At 42.0% G+C, this 21,022-nt stretch overlaps 1 protein-coding gene across 2 annotated transcripts in view; it reads right to left on the bottom strand.

Moving 5' to 3' along the window:
• LOC138268348 (SLAM family member 5-like) overlaps nucleotides 1-21,022 on the bottom strand; it is a 586,627-nt gene that overhangs the window by 380,563 nt on the left and 185,042 nt on the right. For both annotated transcript variants that reach the window (XM_069217902.1, XM_069217901.1), the window contains exon 3: nucleotides 19,646-19,894. In XM_069217902.1, the coding sequence (XP_069074003.1) occupies nucleotides 19,646-19,894 (249 nt within the window). The remainder of the gene's footprint in view (nucleotides 1-19,645; nucleotides 19,895-21,022) is intronic.

Below are 21,022 nucleotides of genomic sequence, written 5' to 3'. Positions count from 1 at the left end.
GCTGTTGAACAAGAACTTGAATTATTTTCAACTTTATTGAGCGCTTCACTGGTCCAACACAATGGGCTTCTCTCTTAGTAGTAGTGCCTAAAAAGGACAGTGAAGGAGCTGTACCGTTCTGTGTCGATATGCGTCAGGCAAACAAGGAAATGTAATGAGCATGACATCCAGGTCTATTAATTTCTGACATGATAATGCAATTGAATGGTGCAAAGGTCTTCTGTCATCTTGATTTAAATAAAGGTTATCATCAGTGGGAACACGAAAAAAGTTGCAGACACATTGCAACCTTTTCTACTCATGTTGGTTTGTATAGATGCAAAGGACATAGTTTTGGTGTGTCATAGGCTGCATAACGTTTCCAAGATATGTGACATATCATACAGCCCATTGTAAATGCATTCAACTATAGTGATGACACATTAGTTTTCTGAGCTATACAGAAGGAACATGATAAAGCGCTCACACAAATATGTAATTTACTCAGTAATGTTTAACAAGACATAATTCAAATTCATTAGCTATATCTTTTCTGATGGGTTTATGACATCTGAACCTGCAAAAGTACAAGTTCTGTCAAATGCTAATTCCCCCACCAGATGTTTTCAATAGTACTTTATTTTCTTGGCATGACCAGTTACTGTTTAAGGTACATACCAGACTTTGCCACTGTTAGTGCTCCATTACGAGAGTTAGCAAAGAAACATGTTTCCTTCCAATGGTCCCATGAATGTGAGAGAAGTTTCAAGAGAATCAAACATGCCATATGAAAATGGTAAAGATATGGCACAGTTTGATCAAAAGATTCATACAAAGGTTGTTATTGACGGTAGCCCAGCCGGCTTGGGAGCTATCCTTGAACAGCTTAGTGGACGCCCACATGCTCGACGGCATATTGTGGCCAATGCTAGATGAAGTTTGCCCTTAACAGAACGTGCTTTCTTGCAACCTGAGAAAGAAGGCTTGACTGGGGTATGAGCTTGTGAACATTTTCGTGTATTGCAGTATGGAAAGCCCTTCATGCTGGTAACTGATCATCAAGCTTTACTGACCATCTTTGTCAATCCAAAAGCCAAGATGCCTCCTCGCACTGAACAATGGAGAGTACGACTGCAGGAGTATGATTATACAATTGTGCATTGTCCAGGAAAAGATCATAATCCTGCTGACTACTTTTCGAGTGTACCTATACAGGGTCACTGTACTCCATCCAAGATGGCTGAAGCCTGCATTAATTTGTCAGGTCAAATACACCAGCTGCTATGCCGTTAGCCCAGCTCATAAAGGCCACGAGCCATGATACTGATCTGCTGAAGTTAAAAGTCATAATTACCCATAAGCTATGGAATAAACACAATCAATCTCTCAGCAAAAATGAACTGTTCATAACTCAGGAAGGCATTATACTGTGAGGGTCGAGAATCCCTGTTATAGTTATAGTTATTTCAAGTAACTATTCCTCACGCTCTAAGGTAACATACCTTGCACACTCTCAATGCACAGTTTTCTCATCAAAACTTTTAGAGCAAATATTTCAGTGTTATTATCAATTATGCTTTGAAGGTCTTATGAGTGATGTAATATATAAGGAAAGTTAGCAGTGCACGGTGAAGGCTTGCGTTATAGTTGCCTTAGGGCTTCGCCTGCAGTGTCAGGTAGCCACTAAAGGGCATTTTTGTAAAATAACATTTAAAAAAACGTAGGGACAGCAGGAGCTCCCTTAAGGGCTCCCTGCAATCCCAGATAGCCCATAAAGGGCTTGTTTTTAAATAATACATTAAAAATAAAAATACATATAGGGATCATGGGGGGGTCTGGACGGCTCCCCACAGTCTCAGATAGCTCTTAAAGCGTGAAAAAACAGGGCTGAAAAAAAATTAAAAATAAACAAAGATAGCTCAGCGTGAAAGTCAAGATCTATAATACTGAACAATGAGGGTTCAAAAGCCTAGCTGGACTCCTTTCTCTCTTTTTTTTAAATTTCAAATGTGTAAATGAAAAAATAAAGGTGATTTTATCTCTTAAAAATAAAACATATTTTCATTTTTGAACTAAACTAAAATATTTTAAATTATCATACATCAAAGCATAAAAATGTGTCTATCTCCCTCTTACTCACCTTCTCTCTTGCTCTCTCTTTCAATCTCTTTCTGCCACTTAAACACCCACTGAGGCATGCATCCACTCACACACCCACTCACACACCCACTTAAACACTCCCACTCCCACTATCAGACCCACTGAGACCCTCTTGCACACCCTCACAGCCCCAGTCAGATACTCAAGCACCCACTCACTCATGCACCCACTCACACTCTCATGCACCCCTTACAGACCCGCGCACACACTGACGCACCCACTAAAACACTGATGTACACATTCCAACACCCAAAAAGACAATCTGACACCCACTCTCACCCTAGATGCACCCTCTCACATTCATTCTCACACCCAGACAGGCCACAGACAACTCGTAACGGGCACAGCCAAAGGTCCGTGTACAGCTTGGTGTTGAGTGCTTAGGGAGAGTCTGCTGCAGGGTGTGGCTGCAGGCCAGGTCTTGCAGGCAACCTCCCTTGAACATGGGTGAAGGCTGTGCACAATGCAAGTTTGGGTGCTTATAGGGGGTTGGCCATTCGGCCAACCATAGTCATGCACGGCTGAATGCTGTGTGCAGCCGTGGTTGGATTAACATATAGTAATGACAATTACTATACTTTAAAAAAAAACATAAAAATTCACTGAAATAACAAAGGTTGCAGGGAAATGATAGTTAGGAAATAGATTTTTTTTTAAACACAGAAATTCACTGAAAAAAAACAGAGGTTAGAGGGACTTTGTAGTCAGGCCCACATTTCAACCGTGCAAAACCATAGACATTCAGCAGTTATAGTTATAGTTTCCTCAAGTAACTAGAACACACGCCCTCGCCATGCACTGCTATATGCCCCACAAATTACGGCACCCATACTTGATAATATCAATACAATATTTGCAGTAAACTTTTTTAGGAAAAAACTGTGCATGGTGGGGGTACAAGTTATAATTACCTTAGGGCACAAGTTTTAGTTATTTGAGGAAACTCTAATTATAATGTCCCTCCAACCTTTGATTTTTTCAGTGAATATATATAAAAAAGGTTACTGAATTTACTTGCATTAAACCATAGAAATTCAGCAGTTAGAGTTGTTTCACATACCTATTAGTCGTGCCCTAAGGTAACTATAACTAGTACCCCCATGCACAGTTTTTTCTTCAATAATTTAACTTCTAATGTTTCACTGATATTTTTGGCAGACAATGAGATATCAGCACGGGGCAAGTTGGATACGTGGAGTATCCATGTTCCCAGATATCAATACTTTTTGCCTTTTAATATCTCTAAAAGCACTGAATGGATTTACAACAAACCACAAAAAGCGTGCTTTCTGAACCAATACCTAGCTTTCGCCCAAGTTTGGTGTAATTCCATCCAGAAGTTCGGGCTGTGGTCAAAAAATTTGAAAAATACCATTGTCTTAGAATGGGGAAAAAGTGTTTAGGCCCCCCCCCCCTTTTTCTCAGCTACTACTAGATGGGTCACCTCACAACTTTCAACACAACACCTGACCTAACTAAAGTATCCGTTTTGACAATTTTGCAAAGATTCGCCAAGCGGCACCAAAGTTATTGGCAAAACAAAAACTGCTCCATCTATGTAAAAAAAATGGTCCTAACTATAACTACCTACTCGTGCCCCAAGGTAACTATAACTTATGCCACTGCCATGCACAACTTTTGCTTCAAAAATATGACTGCTAATGTTTCATTTATACTTTTAAGGATGTTATAGAAGTTGTCATGATTGCTGCAATATCTGGGGTAATTAGCAGTGCATGGTGAGTGCGCAAAATATAGTTACCTCAGGGCGTGAGTTATCGTTACTTGAAAGAACTTTAACTATAACTGCTGAATTTCTATGGTTTTGTACGAGTACATTTAGAACCTAACTATGATGTCCCTTTAACCTTATTTTTTTTTTTCAGTGAATTTCTAAGGTGTTATTCTTTCTATTTCCTAACAACAACATCCTTGTAACCTTTGTTTTTTTAGTGAATTTCTACGTTTTGTTTTACGTAAAGTAATTTTCATTACTATACATTATTCCAATCACTACTGCGCACTGCCAGGGGCCTGGCCTGCGGCCAACCCCAATAACCACCCAACGCTGAGCTGTGCACAGCCTTGACATGCAGCCAGTCCCTGCGGCCAAACCCTATAACAACCCAAACCTGCACTATCCCCCTCCAGGTCGACCTCCGCTCCAGGGCCCCCATACCCTGGGGCACGGCATAATTATTTATTATTTAAATTTGGTGTAATTCTGTTCAGTGGTTTGGGCTGTAGCCTTGTTCAAAGCTCCTATGGGAATCAACACGGGAAACACAACTTTTTTGACCCCTCCACTTTTGTCTTGGCCCCGCTTGTCTGATCACCCCGAACCTTTCTGTGTGTAAAAAGAATCACCAGGGCACCGTTTTTGGAAAATTTCGTGACGATTTGTCAAACGGTGCCAAAGATATAGGCAAGTCAAAAAAATGCTTTTTCTATGGAAGCATGGTCCAGCTACCTTGTGTACATATATATATGTATATATATATATATATATACACACACACACACACAGATATACATATATATATATATATATATATATATATATATATATATATATATATATATGTATATATATATATATATGTGTGTGTGTGTCTTGATTCCATTAAAAAAATATTTTTCATTAAACAAAGGGAAAGATGAAGTGCCTTGCATGTTTTATAATGGAACCCTTTTGGCTCCGGGCGGACTCTGTAGCAGTGTGACCTAACTGCTAGAGTAGAATATAATGAAAGCTTGGTTTAGAATGTTGGAGTTCACAGGTAGACATAGAGGAATAAAGACTGGCATAGTCATTGGTGAGTACCCAGGCTGGGGAGGACACTACAGTATTCATCCAGCCTCATGTTTGCATATGGAAGGATGCCTTTAAGGCAAATTGATGAGTGACATTTTTAAAAAATGCTAATTTTATCGTAAGGACTTTATATTCATTTTATCCCACAAGCTGGCTATTTATAAAAACTATCCTTAGTTTAGTGAATTATTTTGAGATTTTTACATAATCAGATACAAGCAAGGCCTTAGTGGATTCTTCAAATGTCAAGTAATGCTAGTAACATTTAGTAATTGGCCATTCTGAAGGTGGATCTGATGGATGACAGTGGGTCCATTTGAGTAAATAAAACAGTCCTGTGACAGAGTGTCATGGCATCCATGGAAATATAATGTGACAGATCAGTGAAGAAAAGAACTTCAGTTTTCTTGGCGTTTAACAAAAGCAATCAAGAGCCATCCATTTTGGTTGAAGCTGGTGGAAAGAATTCCTCAAAAGCTTTTCTAGAAATGTTTCTTGTGGTATATGTCAGAGTTATAGTAGAATTATTAAAAGAACCCTGGTCCCACCGACTTCACCACCTGACCACCTGACGCAATCACCGAGAGTGCACCCTGACCTGTGTGCTCCGACCCGCATCGCCTTGCTCACACTGCAGCCTTGGCATCCCAGACGACGACGCTCCATGTTGACACCGACGCCGCTGCCTGCTCCGTGACCTGAGGACACTGTTCGTGAGGTACACGAAGCACTGTCCCATCCCGCACCATAGCCCCAGCCCACCGACACCAGCGCCATCGACTCCAGTGTTGTCAACAGATGCACCTGCCTGCCCCGCAACCTATGTGCAGCGCACGGATCCCGCCCCACGCAGCACCACCTCCTTGGGCCTACTGATGACTTCGCTTCAGCAACAACTACGCCACTGCTTGCACCGTGACCTGGAGACACCGCACGTCGCACCGTCCTGCTTCACACCGCAGCCATGGTCTCACTGATGCTACAGGATTCCATCGCAAGCCGCTGCCTGCACTGTGGCCTTTGGGCACCGCACGTTGCATCGTCCCGCTTCGCAACACTGCCCCAACACCATCCACACCAGCACTCCTGACTTCGTCATCAGCCTAGAGTTCGATCTGCAACACGTATGACTTCAAGGGCCCCACGACCCACACACTGACCTCTGGAACCCTCGCCTGTGACGCCGCACTCTGGATCTTATTGCGAGGATCACAATGCCCTGCATTTCCAAGGTACTGTTTGTGGGTCTTCCTGACACCGTAACGGGCCTGCGATGCTGCGGCTGGCCCAAACTGTTGGATTTGTTGTTCACGACACGGTGATAGCCCCAGACAGAGCTATCAACTTTAAGGAACTGTATTTTTATGTTAATTCTTAAAAAACTCTGTATGTTGGATTTTTCTCGTTTTGGTCTTGTTTTACACAAATAAATATTTACTATTTTTTCTAAAGCTGGTGTGGTGTCCTTTGGTAGTGTTTTCACTGTATTACTTTGTGTTATGTGCAAATGCTTTACACACTGCTTCTGAGATCAGCCTGACTGCTCATGCCAAGCTAACAAGGGGGTGAACAGGGGTTATCTGAGCTGGGTAACTCCCTTATCCTGACTAAAGTGAGGGTCCCTACTTGGACAGGGTTCAAACCGACTGCCAACTAAAGACCCCATTTCTAACAACACGCCAACAAGCTTTTTTGGTCATGGCCCAAGGCAATGGCAGGATTTCTGTTGTACCCCAGAATTTTTTCTTCATTGTTACAGTTCAAGAACAACCTCAAAATTCACATCATACCTAATTTTCTACCTTGCGAAATGCCATACTTCCTCATTCATATTCCCTTTCCTATATAGGGCTTTCATCTGCATTTCTCAGATACAATGCAAAAGTACCTGATGATCTCCCATCATGCGCCATATGTATATAATTGCTATGCAGAATATCCCATTGCTATACTAGCCTAAGGTCACACTTTATAATTATCCACATAAATAAATAAATGAACTAGCTGGTGATGGATTCAGCGGGGTATTATGGGTAACACAATCAAGCTGGGTGGTGTATGAGAAGGGAGAAGGTAGGAGATTGGAAGGAAAGTGTTGCATGTGGAGCCATGTTTTTCTTCTTTGGCATCCCTGACACACAGGTACAATGATTTTTCTATGGAGTCTATTTAATGAGACCCCTAGAATAAGGAACTGAAACACACCATTTAACACACATGTTTAGCCTAAGTAGATTCAAACCACCTCACAAGTAGGGTGGAAGACTTGTTGGTATAATAATCTTTCAACGTCTTCAAGAGCATTAAGGAGAGTCCACTTTACATGTATTGTGCAACTACAGTGAGGAGGGGGGACTATGATACAGCATGCCACTTTGGTGGGTGAGAGACATCATCCTTTTTAAGAAAAACACTTTGTTAAGAGACACTTTGCGTAAATAATATACACCTTACATGCTCTTGCACTGCCTTTCAGTGTAAAATAACTCAAAGGAATCTCGTTTAGTTTCATAGTATTTATTTGTCATATGCTGAATCTTGGGAGGATATACCACTGACATCCTATAATACTGATTTATATCTCCCATTCCCCTTCAGTTGCGACTAGTTAATGTCTGGACCTTTCAGTGTGATGCAGTAGTCCACAAAATCCAACCCTTTCCTATAGAGATGCTGTCTTTCCCTTTGTTAAATGAAAAATATATTTTTTTTAAATAAAATCAGGAGACTTATATACATATATAAAATCAGGTGGCTATCGCCACTAGGTAGTTATAAGTGGGACCATGTTTCCGTCGGAAAAGCATTTTCTTTTGCCTTGCCTATATCTTTGGCACCGTTTGACAAATCGTCACGAAATTTTCCAAAAAAAGTGCCCTGGTGATTCTTGTTGCACACGGAAAGGTTTGGGGTGACTTGTGTTGCTTCTCCCACTCCTTTGTAATCACACCACATCCCACCACACCCTGACATTCAACTAGGACCGCCTACTGCTACTAACTTTTATCCTAGCACTATACTCAAGCAATGCTTTGACCGAGGGAGGTGAGAGAGGTGTCTACTTGACTTCTTTGTTCACCATTAAAAAAAACACCTTCAAGGGACTACTGGCCTCACTAGGATCATGCATCATCAGCTGGAACAATGATGCAAAAGGGACTTTTCACACAGATTGCCATTTCCAGTTGGAGCACGTGGCATGCCTACAGTATTTACAACTCAGTCAGAAGCCACAGGACGCATTTTCCAAGACTATTAATGCATACTATTGAGTAAGGAATATGGATACATCAGACTGCTTCCTGATCACACCACTTTCTAACAGATGGTTGCAATCACTCAACATTAGATGTGTGGCATAGAAAACAATATATTGATAGTTCATCCATGCGTTTCTCTGTGTCAGGCGTATAAGGTAGGTCACTGTGACATTTAATGGGTTTTGCAATCTTGTCTGGTCTGCTACCCCTTGCGATCTCTTCATAGCCGAGCTTGCTCACTTCACTTGCTCCCTACATAAAATTCATCCCCAACCTTTATGCCCCACTAATTTGAAATGACATCAGCTGCGACTGCAAGCACCAGCACCATGCGAAACGTTGTATTTTATGCAGCGCCAAAACTACTTTTCAAACTGAATGGCCAACTGTTTGGTAATGTATGCAGAAGGGACATTTCTACAACAGATCAAAACACCCATTACTTTTTATGCAAAGGTAAAGCAACAAAGCTAGCTTGTTTTAATTTGCATCGAATCCTAAATACCAAATGACACCAGGCACTATTAAAGGGGAAGATTTTTATTCACTCAAGAAGATTGTGGGCAGCTAACATACTTATAGGTCCCATCTCATCCAGATTAGGGCCATAATAACTAGTTGAAACATAGGTGTCACTATAATATCTCATTCTAATTAGAGCCCAGCTCTGGGATACATCTATATCTGACTAGAGCACCACAGTATTCGGGATGTTCTGGCTAATATTGATAACCCCTTTAATGCACCTCAGTACCAGTGCACGCTATCCGTTAAACCCATGTGTCTTTCTTAAACATATCTAATAGTAATGTGTTACTGGGAAATGTGTCTCTTGCACCATTATTACATTCACTTTAGCCTCTTTAACATAATCTAACACCTTCTGTTTTATCCTGGATTTCAAACCACTGACATTCCAGGAAAACAGGATTAGTCACCTAACCTCTTGCTGATTCCTGTGTAACAGTGGCTTCGAGCAGCAAGGCTTAAACAAAGGAACTAGTGTAAAGCATTTAGAAGCATGAAACAACATATTATATATTTATGACATTTTAGCCACTAAGATGAGCAAATTCTGCCAGAGGGTTTCGGAGAAATAGATTTTTAAATAAAATGCAATTCTCAGTTTTTTAGCCTAAAACGCAACTAAGTATTGGTAACTGTAAAGTTTGAAAACTTTTGAAGAGTTATATTTGGCTACTCGGGCGCAGGCTGGACAACCAATTTTGACAAGCAGAGGGTCTAGGAGGCCAATAAGGATTATCTGGACAGTTACTTGATCATCAACCCAGTCTCAAGTTCCATTTCACACTTTACACAAAGATCGCCATAGACTCCAATGCAGTGGTCCTGATGCTGAGGACACAAATTCTGAGGATGCTGAAAGATGGACTGAATGCAATGCAGCCAGCGGGTGTCTTCTTATGGTTACTTCTTGGTCCACTAGTACAGTAGGGTGACTTTGGCTACAGGAGTCAGGGTTTCTTGAAGTACTCTTTGAACCAGTAGACGTCCAGCAGCAGCTGGACTACTGACCACCTGTCACAGCAGGTCCAGCCGTTTCCTATGGTAAGGGCAAGTGTCCGTCTTTGGTGACCAATCTGCACTTTGAAGGCTCTCTAGGGTCCGCCAGACATGGATACAACTTTTAAGGATTGATGCGAGGTCTTCGTAGCTGCATGTCAGCAGTCAGGGGTGAATCTTTGCAGATGGCTACGGACTACCCAGGATGGGCTACTTCAGCGTTTGCTTATAGCTCTGGTGCTGGAACAGGGGGGCAGCCGACTGACCCTTGGTGTTCACTATCTCTGTCTGGGGCTCTGGAGTGACATTTCCAGGAGCCAGGCACCACAGGCACAGTCCCTTCTCCCCCAGTCCAAGTAGCAGCAGGTGTAGTTCAGTGGTTGGTACAGCTTCTCATGCCAGGTCCAGGGGTCCACAGCACAGTACGTCTCAGTCCTTTCTCCAGTTCACATGTGGTATGAGGTTCAGGGTGGCATATTTATAACCAGAAAGTACCCTGGAGGGATTATGGGGTCTCTAGCCGATGGGCTACTAGGATCCTTCCTGCCTTATGTCGTCTCCGGCTACGTGAGGGAACTAGCAGTCCCAGAGTGCACTATTCTGTCTACTGTCATGATGTTTGAACCCTTCCTGGTCAGTTAGGAGCTTGGTGGCCCACCCTGGAGGTGTGGCTACGTGTGGGCTACCCAACCACGGAAAAAACGGTTTAGCAACTGGTTTTCCTCTCTCTTCCCTCCAGGAGCATGTCTAACTAAACCGAGGGACAGCCCTATTTGAATGGAATCTCCATTTGGCCATCAAAGGTGAATTCTCCTATAAAGCTTGTCTGTTGGGCCAACACCATGTGTGGTTTCCCGCAACAGGGCTGTAAATGCTCCATCTGTGGCAGGCCTTTATTGCACCTGAGCCTGGAAGTTGTTTACACTGCTCCTGGGGGGAGGGGCAGGGAGGGATTCGGTCAGAAGGTTGTGTGGTGGCCAGCAACCGTGAAGGGCCACAGATAATCTGTGCAACAGAGTGGCAACTTTCTAAAAGTTGCTTTTCTTTAAGAGTGACATGAAAATACGACTTGGACATCATGTCCAGTTTAATGGCATGAATAATTTGATACCTTCAAGTATCCATTTTAGTAGTCCTATTCAGATGTTAGCAGGGCTGAGAGGTCAGCATGTAACTTTGTACTAGCCAATGGGGGTTACTAACTTTTCCACAGTAAAATCGACTAACTGGTAGTTTTACTGTTAGGACATATTAAAATACATGTCCCACCTAATAATATACAGCTCCCTGCCTTAGGACTCCAGAGGCCTTCCCTATGGGAGTCATATATACTGTTAAGGAAAGTGAGTGCTTTGCCATTAGTTTAAAGGCCAAAGTCAAGCTTGCTGTTTAAATCAGGCTGCAGTGGCAAGCTGATAGACATTCCTTTAGTTTGTCAGACTCATGGTGGCACATTCAGTGCTGCAGACCTAGAGACCTTTTTTTAGCTTGTCACACTCAGTGTGGCACAATCAGTGCTGCAGCCCTTGGTGGACACTTTAAATGAGCGGCCCTGATTACCCTTGGGACCAATTACTTGGGACTTATAGGTAAGTTACCTTATGGCAGTTGGGGATAGGTAATATTACATATGCCTTGTAAATGGTTGGAACCCTGCCACTGAGGTCTGCTTAAAAGGCCTCAGTGCACTCAGAGCTGAAAAACCAGCAGCATCGGGTTGGAGGTGATCATGCAAAAAGAGACATTTCCTTACATATTATACTAATCCTTGAGGACAAAATTAGTCTTGATTGTCTTCCCCCACCTTGCTACACCAACATGCTCCCTTACACCCTTGAGAACTGCACTGATTCCTCATGGCACTAATGGAGTGCATATTTGCTTCTTTGGCACCATTGTAAATTTATCAACCATACAATTAGTGATTGTGTGATATCTAAACCCACAGGTAAAGCATTAAAAGAAATTATGATCTCATAAGTATTCTGGTTCTACTGACATGGCCTATACCTTGTGTAAGGGATGAAGGTGTCCAACTACTCTGACCTGCTAAAATTAAACATCTCATTCTGCCACATCACTTTTGGAAATGCAGGAAACTTAATTATAAAGTGGGCCCCATCATATGGAAATCAAGAATGTGCTTCCGGAACTCCGACTGTCTCTCTTCAGTTGCTCTACGTATGGAGGATAGTGTGACAAATGATATATATACCCACCTATGATGGAATTACACTTGTGTGCTTTCACTAGGATTTGTTATTTTACAGAATATGTTTGAAAGCACACAATTTTCCTGGGCTTCTTATTAGGGTGTAGCTTAAAGCGGTCTCTATGTATTCTCGATCTCAATATTTTGGTCTATTGTTGGAGAGCCTTTAAGGACATTAGAAGTGAAATAAACTGTTTAAAGTCACTGCCATTTAACCTTTTCAGCACCCTAAACATAAATAGATTGTTCCTTCTGGAATGATTTTCCAACCTTTCCAGATTTTCCCATTATTTGTTTGTCCAGTTGCTTTAATTGAACTATTGCTAGTGAGTTCCCCTGCATAGCTTCTTTAGTATGTTGTATTTATTTGTCTATCGCATTAATCCTGTTCTCTAGCCCTTCTATCAGCTTCCCTAATATTGTGCACATATATTGTTTCCCCTTTTGATTGAGTTCTGTGGTTCAGCAACTGTTTTTCATGTTTAGTCATAAGGTTCATCAATATCTTTTCTATTCCATCCCCTCCAAAGAAGTATTACTATTTTGTGGTTGTAGTTGTTCTTCAAGTTGCTGAAAGGGAATACTAACACCTCCAAGCCCACCCTCCCCTGAAGCTTCTTTCAAGATCTTATCGCCATTACCCTGCAATGTCATAAGTTTATTGGGTTGGCTGTGGATGCCCAAAGGTTGAGGGTGCAGACTTTTCTATTGTATTTCTGTGTTTGCAGGCATTTTATAAAAACTTTTTTTTTTTGTAAAATCGCTGATGGTTGTTTTTATGTAACTGGGCACCCATCAAGCATACTGGTATATAATACTTGCTCGACCATTTTATAAAGCAGGGAGGAATTTACATGTGGGGAAGGACATGCAGTAGGAACAGAAGGGCCTGTTAGAGCCCGGGGGTTTTAGGAGCTATATCAAGGTTGCCGTTGTTTGAAGAAGGCAGCGGGCCACCTTTTCTCCTGGCCACGCCCCCTCTCACCTCATGTACTGGCCACTGATATTTAAACAGGTCAGGGCTTGGACAAGCAGCAGGCACACTGCTGGTGCACTAAAGGTGCGTCTAAGGCAAGCCCATCTGTCCCTGTCTATGCCCAACCGGGACCAGGGGCAAGGAATGCTTCCAGTTTGAATTTAGGGGGTACCAGCATATATTATTCAAGGGAACAACTCTGGCGCCCAAGGGATGTTGCTTGGGGGAGGGGCCATTTCTTTAATGGCAGAGGAGAGATGGATAAGTAGGCAATACGTGTGGACTTTTAACAGTTCCTTCTCTGAGGGGGAATCATCCTTCCCACAGAAGCTCTCTATGGGGGTTGTGACTAAATAAAGTAGGAAGGCAACACAGGATAGTCTGAAGTGTGGGCTGGTAAATGTCTGTTCTTTAATCATACCTAGCTTGGAAATAAAGGAAACTATCACAGGGTTAGGGTTGGATTGCCTGTTTATGACAGAGACATGGACTAGGGAAGATTTAGGCCCGATATAGTCTTAATCACTCCACCAGTATAGGAGGCAGTGAGAGTAGACAGACCTGGGAGGAGAGGAGGCAGAGTGGCGATGATTGTCAAAAACAATTTGGACTGCAGCCTAGATTCCATTAACATAAGCATAGAGGTATGTGAAGGAGCCTACTTTAAGCTTAGAAACGGTAATGCGTCGTGGCTGGAAGGCATCCTGGTTTACCTCCCTCCTGGACCAAAAAATAATTTTTGGGAGATGTGGCATCAAATAATAAAGCCCCTGTTGGCTAATGATCATTGTATAGCCCTCGGGAACTTCAATCTCAATTTGGAGGAGAAGAGGGACAATGATACCAATACTTTTCTGTTCTTCTTGGTTTGCTTTGGCTGGAATCAAGAAGTTGAAGCCAGCGCTCACACTGCAGGGCATCTCCTGGATGGGATTTTCAATAAACAAAGACACATTACTATTTTAGACTGCACACGGATATATTGGTCGGATCACAGCCTAATTCATTTCAAAGTCAAGCATGGAGGGGGGAAGGAACCTAGGCTAAATAGGTCTACAAACAGTAGGGAATTGGGCAAAACAGAGGAGCAGGATCTGGTTCTGACCCTTGATAACTATCAGGAAAGTCTAATGTTGGGTCAAGGATCGCTGGCAGAGTAATTTGTACAGTAGGTTAAGGCAGTGGTGGAAAAAGTAGCTCCGTTGAGGAAAATAAAACTTAGTGGTAATAAAAGAGTCCCAGCTCCGTGGTACACAGTGGAGCTCAAGGAGCTCTAAATAATATGTAGGAGGCAGTAACGGAAGAGAAAACTAGACCCAGGACCAGCAGAGAAGGCGAGACTCAGGGAAGCAAGAGGGAAATGTAAGCTAGGAATCAGAGAGGCTAAATCAAGTTATTTTACGCAGAAGATTATGGGCGAGGTAAACGTCCCTAAAGAATTGTTTAAATGGGTTAGCTCCTCAGGTGTGCTCCTTACATCTCAGGAGTTCAAGGACTCACAAATCTTTTGTGATAAGGTTTCAGGGTTCTTTAGGGATAAAATACTGAGAATTCACTCAGTTTTTCCTGCTCTTCCTATAGAGTCTGCGAAGCCAGAAGGTGGGCCATCAGGAGAGGAGGAAAGGGGACTGTTTTTTACTACGTTTGGACCTCTGCCTGCTGATAAAATCAATTCCCTTATTATGTGGATCAATTCGGGCTCTCTGGAAGATCCTTGTACACCAAAGGTACTACATATGGCTTTTGAACACATTAAAGAAGAGTTGGAGATGGTGTATGAAGAGGTATTAGAGTTGGAGGTGTTTCCCCTAATTTGTAAAAAGACAATTGTTAAGCCCCTGAAAAAGAAACCTGGAGTAGACACAGGTGATTTTAAAAATGTACATCCTATTTCCCTCCTGCCTTCTCCGGCTAAGGTGCTTGAAAAACATAGCAATCAAGAGTTATCCTGTTATTTGCTCTCCCATGACTGTTTGGATCCATCTCAATGGGAGTTTAGAAAAAATCATAGCACTGAATTGGCATTGATTGCCACCACAGACATCATTCGTAGACAGGTAGAAGAGGGGGGTGCCGCTATTCTAGTATCACTGGATTTATCTGCAGCTTTTGATACCAGCTTGCCCCAGCTTATGGTACAACGTCTGTATCAGGCAGGTCTGAGGGACTCAGCCCTGAGAATAATTTCTCCATGGGATATCAGTCACGATCAGCTGTGGGGATTTTAGATCAACCCAATTCCAGCTTCCTTATGGAGTCCCACAGGGATCGTCACTCAGTCCTACACTTTTCAATCAATATATGCACCCCTGGCAAAACTTGTTTGCTCTTTCGTATTTCAGGTGTCCTCGTATGCGGAAAACACCCAACTTATTATTTCCATCAGAGATGACTAGGAATAAGTGGCTGGTAGATTGCAGGTCTGCATGAGGGAAGTTAGCCAATGAATGAGTCAGAATTGGCTAACAATGAATGGAGATGAAACTGAGATTCTGAAATTTGGGGCTAATGCTTCAATTTGGAGCAACCACTGGTGGCCAGAGTCCTATGGGACATTGCATATCCCTATTGAAGAAGCAAATAATTTGGGGGTCATGTTTGACTCTTTCTTGACCTTTGACAAGGAGGTCAACAAATTCACGAGCCGATGCTTCTGGCTGGGTAAGATCTTGAAAAAGGTTCTGCCTTTTATATCAACGGAACTCAGGGTGACGGTTGTCTTGGCACTTATCACATCAAGACTGGACAACTGTAGTGGGCTGTATTTAAATATAACTCAATCTTCCCTGAATAAGCTTCAGCTGATTCAGAATGCAGCTGTCCGTCTGGTACCTGGTCTGCCAAGGTTTTCCTCGGTTAAGGAGGGTCTCAAGGAGCTACTTTGGCTGCCGGTTAGGAAACATATCTCCTTTAAAGCTTTGTGCCTGACCTTCAAAGCCCTACATTCTAAGGGGTCAGGATACTTGCAAGAGGTCAAGTGGTACTCTATAAACCACCCTTTAAGGGTCTGTTGACCTTAGCTGGCCTGGGTACCTCGCTGTAAAAAAGCTAAATGGGGTGATCGGGCTTTCTCGGTGGCAGCGCGAAATTATGGAATGATTTACCTGTTCAGATTAGAGGAATTAACTCTCTTTTTCTATTTCGGAAGCAACTTAAAACTTGGCTGTTTTCACAGTAGTGTGTGGATGGCCTGCTCTCTATCTCTGCCTAGCGCTTCGATATCCCTCGTCTGAGTGCATCATTTAAGAAGTAACAAATTCAAAATACAAATACAAATGTATCTTCTAACTCCACATCGGAAGCAATCAGGTAATCTGGAAGGACTGAGTTACATGAAGAAGGTAATGTAGTGGCAGTTCCACCTAATATATTTGTAAATGGTGTTATATGTTCCCTTCTGGCATCTATCTAATACTCTCAAAAGGTTGGGTGATAAGCAGGGTGGAGGTAATGTTTCCTGGGGATCCTCTTCCCCTTTCTGCTATGCTGGAGTTTATTTTATCATCTTAAAGTATGATCTAAGGCACTGTGTATTTTTATTTACCAGGCCTTGTATGCCTAGGAACTTTTGATACAGAGGGTTGGGGTTCCTATCGCCTGCTATGGGGCTCCAAGATCATAGGTTTCATGACTTAATGCCCAGTATTACAGTCTTTCCCTCACTTTTTATCAAGGGATTTATTTAACTCACCATAACTGAAGAAAGAATTTGTGAGTCATATTTAGATTCTGCTTTTGCAAGGGGGGGGGCGTAGGGACTCTGAAATCAGACTACACCCCTTTACTCCCTCCACCCCACACTTGTTCTTAGGCTCTATCTTTTCATTGCTTTTTTCTGGGGCAATTTCAAAAATCACAAAACTGGCCTGGAACTCCAACTGCTCCCATCTTCATCACCCCCATCTGCAAACGTCCATGTGCACTGGGGTTGGAGAAAACAAATGGAGACTTCACCACAGACGCCAATGCCAGGCTCGTCTCTTTCCAAACAGGGTCCACTGTACCACACAGTGTTGACTATGATGGCTGAACTTCCACAAATGCGTTCCTGGATCCAGACTCTGAGCTGCATGGTACACTCACGTCTCAACAGCAAGTCTGTTTAAATCTAGCAGCTGACCTCCTGTGCACTCAAAACAGCCCGCCAAACAACTCATGGAGGGTGGGTCCAAAACAAGCCTGCTCCTACTTGGCAGCAGAATGCAGATGAGTCAAGGGTAGGAGTTGTGGGATTATGGATCACTCATGACCTGAGGGTCTAGAGAGGATGGTTCCAGATGGGGTCTGCTTACTTACTCAGCCAAGCAGTGTTTTACCGCCATCTTGCTACCTTTACCAAATGGTTTTTCCAATACCAATGCTGTCCAACTCCTTCACTTCCAGGGATATTTTATTATAGGGGGAGATTGTCCCACTTGATTGGATACTAAATTGGATAGACCAATGAGTAGACCAACAATAAGCACTACTAAGGTGTGGAGGCAGATTCTGAGCATGCTGCAGAATCTGGGAATACCTTTTACATCAAGATGTATGGTCACTTTTCAAGGTTAGACTATTTTCTAGTAGATGCTTTATTATTCAGACATCGTACCACAGCCACCCATACCTCTATACGTATCTCAGATTGTACTTCAGTAAGGCATTCAAATGATGTCCTAACTCAACAGATGAGCTTAGGACGGATCATGGATCGCAAGTTAATTCAAAGCTGTAGTATTATGGACCAAGGAAGGGATAAAAACAAGGAGTACTTAGATTTAAATAGTGAGACAACATCCACCAAGATTGAATGGGAAGCAAAAACGGCTTACCTAAGAGGAGTTATTACCTCCCTGTCGTGATTGTCCGCCAAGACCCAGAAGGCAGCATATATAGTTATTGAGAATACAATAGAGGAAATCTAGCAAGACATGCAGGAGACTTAGTAGATATTTAGAAGAAGCACAGCAGGATCTCAGGCTTATCTTGGAGATGGGAATAAGGAAGAATTATGAAGTAACATCAAGTACTTTGAATATGGGGAAGGCAAGTCTGATGTAGAGCGGAACAATATAGAAAAATTAGATTGCTCCAAAACTCAACATTGCATCACTGTCCACAATGAGAAAGATGAAGTTTTCTACAATCATTTTAGGTTGTTGTGTCTTGAAGATGAGTTAGCCAGTCCACTCTTTTGTTGGTCCTAGCTAAATAACCTAGATGTTCCATCTCTTACAGTGGCCCATTTAGAAGCTCTAAATACACCAGTTCCAGAGGAGGAAATAGCATGAAGAAGATTAAAAGGGGGGATTGTGGCCATCCCCAATAGCATTCCAGGCAAGGTTTATAAGGAGATGCTAGATACAGTAGGTCCAAATTCTAAATTCAATTACATTTTGATTAATTGGAAAAAATAACTGATTTTGGAATGCAGCAACACTCAACCTTATTTTGAATCCTGATAAAGACCCGAAAGCATTTGAGTCATACAGACCCATCTCACTGCTCACCAGTGATTATAAAATATTTATTGGGATTCTGGCCAGAAAGGTGAGAGCCTTGGTGGGCTTTTTAATTCATGAGTATCAAAAGTGTTTTATTCCCAGAAAAGAGATTCAGGACGTGTCACATATGTTGATCTGACCTATAGACCTTGCACTGGAAACTCGGACTTCCTCTACCATTTTTACATCAGATGCAGTCAAATCTTTTGATAGGGTTAACTTGAGTTACTTGTGGGAGGTGCCACATCTGTTTGGGATGAAAGGGGAATTTGTTTGAGCCTTTCAACCTCTCTATGAAGCTCCCAAAGCCAGGATTTCAGTCAACTGTAATCTAATCCAGAATTTCAGGAGAGGAAGAGGGAGCTGCCACGGCTGCCCGATATCACTTTACCTTTTTAACTTATATATCCACCCTCTAGCTCAGCATTATGATCAGAATAGGTAGTTACCTTTTTCAGTAATGGCCTGCTATGTAATAAGGTAGCAAATTAATATATACAGCTGAACTTCACTCACCCCCAAAAACGTCCAAGCACTCGACAGCTTTAAAACAGTCGACCTTAAATGTTTGTTAGCCAAAATAAACGAATCAACCAGAGAATTTTGAAACATATTGGGTTACAAGGTTTACAAGACCAACTCTGAGATAATGACATGGAGTATACAGATCCCCAAATCAAAGAAGAAATCAGATATCTAGGATGAACATAACATGCAAGAATTTTTAATAAATAGGAAAGAGGTTTATCTGTGCCCTGAAAAATGGCAAAATTAACCTCTAACAATCAATGGATTATACTGATAAAAATGCGGCTTTAAGTGCTGGGGTGATATTAATGATACCCTTTGTGATGGGTATATTGTCAATGTGCAAGAATAGATCAACAAATCATGAAAAAGAAAATGAAACAATGAAGGGTAAACAACATATCAAATCAGTACCGCTTAAATTATTGTCATCCTTAATGTGTTGAATTATGATGCATCTCATGATGATTGTTCTGCAGAAAGTTACTTTGGGAATCTGAGATAGCCATAGGGACATTTTCTCCTTCCCCCCTTCTATAAATGGGGCTGTCCTGAACATTTCAGCTGCATTCCTGTGTTTTTTTTCTTTTATCCAGTGGAAATCCCAAACAAGCTCACAAAAGTAGAATTAAATATGACCATACACAGAAAATCGCAAGTCATCACCAAACAGGCAGTATAGGTAATTTTAAGGCGAATTCTTACCTTTAATAGCTTCTTTCCATGGAATGACACATTCTTCAGAAGTACTGGCAGGGTTTCTCACTTTACAACACACTTCCAGTTTGTCATCTCCTTCTCTCAAAGTGAAATTTAGAAGAGGTTCTTTGCTTGTTTTTACGTGTCCCTCTCTCCATTCATAACTCACATTACCTCCACCCTTCTCAGTGCACTTCAAAATGATGTTGCAGGTTTCATTACCGGTGATGATGGTAACTTGTGCTGTCACACTGCCTAAGGTAGAAAAGGAAGTTAATGCAATGTGAATTTCAAAGGTATAGGGAAACAAAATATTTGTTTTTTAATAAATTATTGTTCCCTGCGCCGAGGACTATGCCATCCGTCAGGGCCCAGGTATAGCCTGAGACGGAAAGGCTGTAATACTATTAGAACATTACCAATGTTCACCAAGGTTGAACATAATCCTACATTTTTGGCATATAAATAGATAAGGGGTTGGGGGAGTGGTTCCCGTAAATTTGTGATATATACTGCTAATACATTTTAAAAACTATTATACTTGCAGAATAGGTGAACATTTGCATGGGTCTCATTCCAAGAAGGATTATAACCAGAGGCGGCTAGTATCGCCAACTCCCATTACAGGCTTGGCTATAGTGGTTAATTTGTAAATAAAAAAATAAAAAAGTGCCTGGGACCAAAGCTCTCTGCTGAAACACGCGACTGCTGCATTTAAATGGGAGAGTACTGAATACTGAGGCAGCGTAATCCTAAATACATCTCAGGCCTTTTTAATCTAGTTACAGCCACTACCTGCCCCTTTAGATCACTCTTGCAGCTTTCTGTTTTCTACATTTATTGTGCGTTTCCATGTTTCTCTTCCCCGTATTTCCCATTAGTGTCTTTTGCTCTCAGTAAATGCCTGATGCAAAAAAACATAAGTGCTGGCCCCAAAAAATAAGTTCCGCCCCCCCCCCCCCCACAGCCATCGGCTAAAATTAAGCACTGCCCGTCTATCACGAGTATCTGAGCTCGATTCCGAGCCTTCTTTCTATCCTTGGAAATGTATTTAGTTTTCAGGGTCTTTCCTCACCTGTTAAAACTTGAAATCCTGCGACACGTGACTGGGAGTAAGGCTCCTACAATTTTAGATTTTCTTTTCGTGACAGTTGCATACATCTATTTTTAAGGTGACTTTTAATCTCAAAACAGTAGTCCCCTTATGCAAAGTTGAACTACTCTCAATCTTTTAGCGTGGCTTGTCTGCAAACATTTTCAAAGCAAGATGCAGTCACAGTTTCAGTGGCAATAATCTTATGATTCATATTCCTCAGGAAGTTACAATTTCAGTAATACAGTGAAGGAACAATGGCATATCCCAACTGGTCTATAGTAGGCTTT

The sequence above is a fragment of the Pleurodeles waltl genome, chromosome 12 (assembly GCF_031143425.1).
Source record: "Pleurodeles waltl isolate 20211129_DDA chromosome 12, aPleWal1.hap1.20221129, whole genome shotgun sequence".
Classification (NCBI taxonomy): domain Eukaryota; kingdom Metazoa; phylum Chordata; class Amphibia; order Caudata; family Salamandridae; genus Pleurodeles; species Pleurodeles waltl.
The sequence above is the reverse complement of the archived record's forward strand: the minus strand, read 5'-3'. Positions and strand labels throughout refer to the sequence as shown.